The sequence below is a fragment of the Tarenaya hassleriana genome, unplaced genomic scaffold, assembly GCF_000463585.1.
Source record: "Tarenaya hassleriana unplaced genomic scaffold, ASM46358v1 Cleome1, whole genome shotgun sequence".
NCBI classification, from domain to species: domain Eukaryota; kingdom Viridiplantae; phylum Streptophyta; class Magnoliopsida; order Brassicales; family Cleomaceae; genus Tarenaya; species Tarenaya hassleriana.
In genome coordinates this window covers 333,577-340,272 of record NW_010960187.1, presented here as the reverse complement: position 1 = coordinate 340,272, position 6,696 = coordinate 333,577, and the positions used below count along the sequence as shown (strand labels likewise).

The window sequence follows — 6,696 nt, the reverse complement described above, 5'->3', positions numbered from 1 at the left end:
CGGGCGACCAAACAAAACCCATAGTTTTTCCAGTGGCACAGAACACTCCTCCCAGGGTAACCTCAGAAAGATATGATGCCACGTGGACCAATCAGAACATCTACTCCATACCCTCTTCCTTCGCGTGCCACGTGGCACCTGGGAAATCGGGAACTTGTGGCGGTTAGGCAACTGAGTCTGGAACTCGAAGGGATAACGATTTTGGGTTCTCCACTGTCTTTATAAGCCATCAATTCTCTCCACTCCTGCAACTCCCACTGCTACCTTCCGTTGTAAACAATCCCTCCGCCGCTTGTTAAGTAAACATCCGCCGCCTCCGTCTCCGGAAATGGCCTCCGCCGTGACCCCCGTCGGTGCAATCAACGTCAACAGAGCTCCGGTAAAACCACATACGCCTCGTCAAAAGCTTGAGTTCCACAGTTGTTCACTTTCTGTTAATTTCCGTTTCATTAGTGGTTTAATATCTCTGTTTTAGACAAATGGGTCGATTCAATTTTCGCAGTTCCTGTAAAAGTTTGGACCTTTATATTACTTGATGCGTTTCTCAGAACTCTGTTCCAAACATATGCTGCCGTGAAATTGTATGTAAACGGTTACAATTAAGGGAGATTAAAGTAGAGATCTTTGGCGTTTGGTGTCTTTGAGGTCTTCAAGATCAAAGACACTAAAGTAGATCGCTTTGGAATGGGATTTATTTGCAGTTGAGCTTGAATGGATCTGGAGCAGGATCTGCATCAGCTCCAACTTCATCCTTCTTGGGCAAGAAGCTTGTGACCGCCTCAAGATTCCCGCAGAACAGTAACGTGAAGAGCAAGTCATTCAAGATCGTGGCTGTGGAGGAGGGAAAACAGACCGATGGAGACAGGTGGAAGGGTCTGGTCACTGACATTTCGGATGACCAACAAGACATCACCCGCGGAAAGGGTATGGTCGACTCGCTCTTCCAGGCCCCAATGGGAACCGGCACCCACCACCCTGTCCTAAGCTCCTACGAGTACATCAGCCAGGGTCTCAGACAGTAAGTTTCCGTTATGATAAGAATCTTGTCTCTTTGGTTGTTAGTTTAGCTTTGGACTGAAATAATCATTTCTATATAGGTACAATTTGGACAACACCATGGACGGTTTGTACATCGCCCCTGCTTTCATGGACAAGCTCATTGTTCACCTCACCAAGAACTTCTTGAAGTTGCCAAACATCAAGGTATCGTTTTTGCTCTCCGATTTCTCGGGTTTTAACACCAAGATTTCCGAATACGCTGTACTAACCTGAAGCCATCTGTTATAGGTTCCACTTATCTTGGGTATTTGGGGAGGCAAAGGACAGGGTAAATCCTTCCAGTGTGAGCTCGTCTTCGCCAAGATGGGCATCACGTAAGTAACCTTTCCGATCTTCCACCCTCAACCCAGCATCGATCTCACCATATCCAGAAACGGGTCTCGACTAAAATCTCGATCTTTTACTTCCCTTCTTTGCAGCCCGATCATGATGAGTGCAGGAGAGTTGGAGAGTGGAAACGCAGGAGAGCCGGCAAAGCTGATCAGACAAAGGTACCGTGAAGCAGCGGACATAATCAAGAAGGGGAAGATGTGTTGCCTCTTCATCAACGATCTAGACGCAGGAGCTGGACGTATGGGAGGCACAACTCAGTACACTGTCAATAACCAGATGGTGAACGCCACCCTCATGAACATAGCTGATAACCCAACAAACGTCCAGCTTCCTGGGATGTACAACAAGGAAGAGAATGCTCGTGTCCCCATCATTGTCACCGGTAACGATTTCTCCACTCTGTACGCTCCTCTCATCCGTGACGGTCGTATGGAGAAGTTCTACTGGGCTCCCACACGTGATGACCGTGTCGGTGTCTGCAAAGGTATCTTCAGGACAGACAATGTCCCGGACGCGGACATTGTCAAGCTCGTCGACCAATTCCCCGGCCAATCCATCGGTAAACTTTCCCCCAAACCCTAAAAAAAGCACAATGTTGTCTCGGAACTCATAAGATCAAACCCTAGAGACGTTATTCCGTTTGGTGTTGCAGATTTCTTCGGTGCATTGAGGGCGAGAGTATACGATGACGAAGTGAGGAAGTTCATCGAGGGAGTCGGAGTCGAGAAGATCGGGAAGAGACTGGTGAACTCGAGGGAGGCTCTCCCGACCTTCGAGCAGCCCGCCATGACCATCCAGAAGCTTCTGGAATATGGAACAATGCTTGTTCAGGAGCAAGACAACGTTAAGAGAGTCCAACTCGCCGACACGTACCTAAAGGAGGCTGCGTTGGGAGACGCAAACGCAGACGCCATTAACCGAGGAGCCTTCTAATTCGGTTAAGCCCCTCAATACAAGACCTATACCGGGGAGGTTCGAACACATAAATTCTTCGATTCCCTTTTTCTTTTTATTTTGGATTAAGATGTTTGCTTTTGAACTTGCTACTTCCAATGAATCGGAAAAGAGAATGAAAAGTGATTTAGGGTTTTTTTGTCTTGGTGGCGTGACTTGCAGGGCAAGCAACACAAGCGAGTTTGCCAGTTCCAGAAGGGTGTGTACTGATCCTAGTGATGATGGGATTTGTGTTTACACTTTTGCGGATAAAAAAATAATAATTTGCTCTTTCTTTTATATATATATATTTGTAAAATCATGCGATTGTGGGTTTTGCCCTTTCTGTAATTGAAGTGGATCGGTGCTTTTCCTCTATGATAACGTGCAAGCAATAATTCACCCGTTTTTTTGCATTTGTTTTTAGAATTTATACTTCGTAAATTTTTATTTATATATATATATATATTTTTTAATTTATTAAAAGACAAATTACGATTTTTTTTTAACTAGATATACTAAATAGAGATCCACACTAATTTTAGGATCGAAAACAAGCCATTTGATTGAAATTACTTATATATATATATATATGTGACTTCTCATATATTAAAAGCATCCATATCATTTGTTTTTAATGGGCGTAATTTTAATCAAACTAACTCCTTTTTTTAATCAAAATTATTTTGTATTAGTTTCATATTTCATTTTCCACATTGATATTAATGCAGATCGAGAGTTGTATAAAACCCTTTAATAACACATGAATCGAATCTAGAATCAGTCTTAATTTGCCAAAAACTTTCTAAACCCAATTGAAACTCTACTAATTACTCTCAGAAAAAGTTAATGACACCACATAAACACAACGATAAGTCGAATTAAACACTAAAACTTCGAAATCCAAAGGTTAAAAAACTTAAGAACAACAAGAAGAAAACCTCTACTTCATTAAAAACTCGGAAACAATTCGATTTTTCTATTTAAATGACTAAACAAAACCCTAAAATACCCAAAATTGCTTAATTTTAGTAAAAGAAAGTAAACCATGTTCCAATGGGACTAGAACTTAGTTGAAACACATAGAGCCGAAACCAAAAACCCCATTTTAATGAAGTGTCGTGTTTTGGCCTCTTATTTCTCAGCCCCTCACACGCCCAAGTGTTGTTCTTCCTACACATGCATGCTCGATCAGATCACAATTGTTCTTGAAACCCACCTCGAATCATGCGAATGAATGTAATTTATTTATTTATTTTGGTAAAAGGAATGTATTCAATCCGATTTCCTTACAACTTTGTATTCTTTCCCAACATCATTACTTATGAGCGTGAAATTGGTCCTTGAATCGGCAAGCCTTCATGCTCCCTGGCTCATTCATACTCTTGTTCCACTCGTCCATGTGCATCCATGATGTTTTCATCATTTCCTTCCTCGACAAAAAGAATTGGTTCCAAATCTTGATCAACAACGTTAAACGCAGAGTTCATGTTAAACTGACGTGAAAATTCTAACTTATAGACGTTATTGTTGATCCTTCCTAATACGTTAAAATATCTTTCTGTTGGAAGTTTCTATGAGGATCTTTAACATGCAATTCATTAATCCATCTAAGGTTTAACCAGTAGAAGAAAACATAAAATCTAAAACTATAAACAAATAATCGTGCATGTAATATATTTCAAGAGGAAAAACACTTATATGTTGAATCACAAAGATTTGAGGATACCTTAATCCATGGCAGACTAAGAAATTACCACGTTTCAGTTGCACTGCTCATAACCAAGGCGATGATTGAGAAACTAGATTAAAAGTCTTACAATGAACCCTTGAATTCAAACTTATCACGAGGAGGAAGTGATCGACTAAGTAAAATGTTTTTTTCGTCATTTGTGGAAGTGGTCAATTGAGCAGCCAAAAATAGTTATATGGTACACATGTGACATGTCGATGATAACCTTGATATCATTTGTCATGCTCGAACCATCAAAACATAAACATTAAATCTGCAAATTACTAAATTGAAACGAAATATTAATATTTAATAGTTTAAAAACAATGGTTGAAATTATATATTTTTTTTCCAAAGAAAAAGAAAAAGTCCTCGATCCAACCAAAAAAAATGCTTCTTAACTTGTGAACAAGATATGGAGAATATCGCACGTTAATTAATACACAAACAAACTTATGAAAAAAAATTCCAAATAAATATACGTGACTTTAAAATTTCCAAAAACAAATATACATTGAAACTTGAACTTTTAAACGGTTTTCAAACATCACCGTTGAAAATGGTTCAAAAATTCATGATTTAATTTCATTATTTTTAAAAAGTTTAAGGTTTAATATAGGAGTTAAGAAAAATTCATTTATTTAGAAATCTAAAAGTCCGTATGTTTATTTACAATTTTTTAATAGATTCGTATATTATTATACGTTTTAATGTACAATAAAAACCAACCCTTAAGTCAATTAGTCATCGTCGTCCCCACAAAAATTATTAAAAACAAACAGTGAAGCTTTTCCTTCAATCAATTAGACGCAAACACAAGTATGAAGACGACGACAAAGATAATGAAATATAAATGGTCCCCGATAATTTGACGTGTTTACATAATATGTATGTGGCAAGAAAAATATTACTCTAATAAATAAAAATAACGCATTTATAACATTTTGACCATAATTTTGTTCCTTTGGGCTTTGGCTTCGCATTTTTTCCACTCTCGGCTTCATTCATGGACTTTATGTCAAAAGAAAACGTGTTGTTTGTTTCTAGGTTCCTAATTATGCCTTTCGTGGATTATTTCATCCTTTTTAGGGGCGTAATTTATTATAGCGGTCACTCTAATCTAAAATTTTGAATTACCAATTGCGACTTGGGTTATTCTTTATCCGGGATGAGTACAAATTTAACGATCAAGTAGGGTATAAAACGGACGGTCCGAGCAAGCTAGCTCGATCCGAGTCAATTCGTTTTTGTCTCAATCTATTTGTGACCCGTTTTGTTGCGTCAAAAAATTTTGTTCAGTTCAAACAGTTTCAATTTTACCAATGAAAAAAAATATAAATTTTAATAAACAATTAAAATAATAATAAAATAATATTTTTTTGAAAAAACAATTTTAATATTTTTTTTGGAGCAACGAGTTCATATTTTTTTCAGTCCATATCGATAAAAAACTGAAATTGTTCGCGAGTTGGCTCAAAAATCAGACTCGTTTTTGCATTCCTATAACTAAGAGAACTAAGCCTTTTATATTCGTATTCGAATTCTATGGATAACAACTATTTTTGTTGTATTTTAGATTAAGATTGTTTTTATATATTATGAATTATTTAATTTGTTTATCGTATTTTCATTGCCCTATCTTCCTCCGCCCTCTCTTTCCACTTGGTGTATTCTATAACAAGTTCGGTTTTGGCATTAATTAGTCTCAAACCCTTGCTTATATGTCCATATGTAACTTGTTGCCGGAGAATCAAGTACAACGTAAAACCTTTTCAAATTTCTGCCGATTCCTTATTCATTTAATTGATTTCTGATCATATAATTCATATTATTTGAAAGATGTCCATTAAAAAACTGAGTAAAGTATGAAGATAGAAAACTTATTTTATGAGTTAAAATGATATCGATACGAAAAATAGCAGTCCATTATACATAACAATGTGTAATAAAGTTTTATAGTTTTTATAATACTATCAGTCGATTTTAATTTTAAGGAGCAGAAATATTTTGAGATGTTTAGCTATCTTTTTAATATTTGTGTTGTGTCTATTTTCTTTTTCCTAATAATATATTTCTAAAATCATTATAAATATAAAAAATGAAAACCCAAATATAACAGCCACCATATATTAGTAATGACATGTGTTATTAAATCAAATTCGATTTAATTTATTTAAACTTTAATCCGTTTGAACCTTATTATAGATTCGAACAAATTAAATCAGATTAATTTTGATTTAGATCAATTTTGATTAAAAAATTAAAACAAAAAAAAGTTGCATAAGGTTAAATTTATTTCTAATTTTCTTTGGTTTAGATTTGATTAAATTTAATTCACGGAACATGCTATATGAAAATAATATTAAAAAAATTACAATTTGATTCAAATGGTTAGATTTGATTTTTTTCTCAGTTATAATTTTAAACACAAAACAAATATTAAAACTATTAAAAATAGCAAAATGTTTGTATGAAAATACGTGTCACTTCAGCAACAAATACAATCCTAACTTTTATAAACATATATAAATAAAAATAAAAATAAATATATATATATATATATATATATATATGTATATATATATTAAGTTCTTACACGATGGACTTGGTCAGACTCTGATAGACAGCCGATTAACTTT

At 35.7% G+C, this 6,696-nt stretch overlaps 1 protein-coding gene across 2 annotated transcripts; it reads left to right on the top strand.

Moving 5' to 3' along the window:
- The first annotated feature begins 243 nt into the window (after nucleotides 1–243).
- LOC104808344 (ribulose bisphosphate carboxylase/oxygenase activase, chloroplastic-like) lies at nucleotides 244–2,735 on the top strand. 2 transcript variants are annotated; one of them, XM_010534041.1, is made up of 7 exons: nucleotides 245–379; nucleotides 702–1,018; nucleotides 1,098–1,203; nucleotides 1,288–1,373; nucleotides 1,479–1,951; nucleotides 2,045–2,364; nucleotides 2,509–2,735. In XM_010534041.1, the coding sequence occupies exons 1-6, from the start codon at nucleotides 329–331 to the stop codon at nucleotides 2,323–2,325; spliced, it is 1,314 nt and encodes a 437-aa protein (XP_010532343.1). In that variant the 5' UTR covers nucleotides 245–328; the 3' UTR covers nucleotides 2,326–2,364; nucleotides 2,509–2,735. The 2 variants fall into 2 exon arrangements, with proteins under 2 accessions (XP_019059305.1, XP_010532343.1); XM_019203760.1 differs by lacking the exon at nucleotides 2,509–2,735 and having other exon boundaries at nucleotides 244–379; nucleotides 2,045–2,366.
- Nucleotides 2,736–6,696: the final 3,961 nt, after the last annotated feature.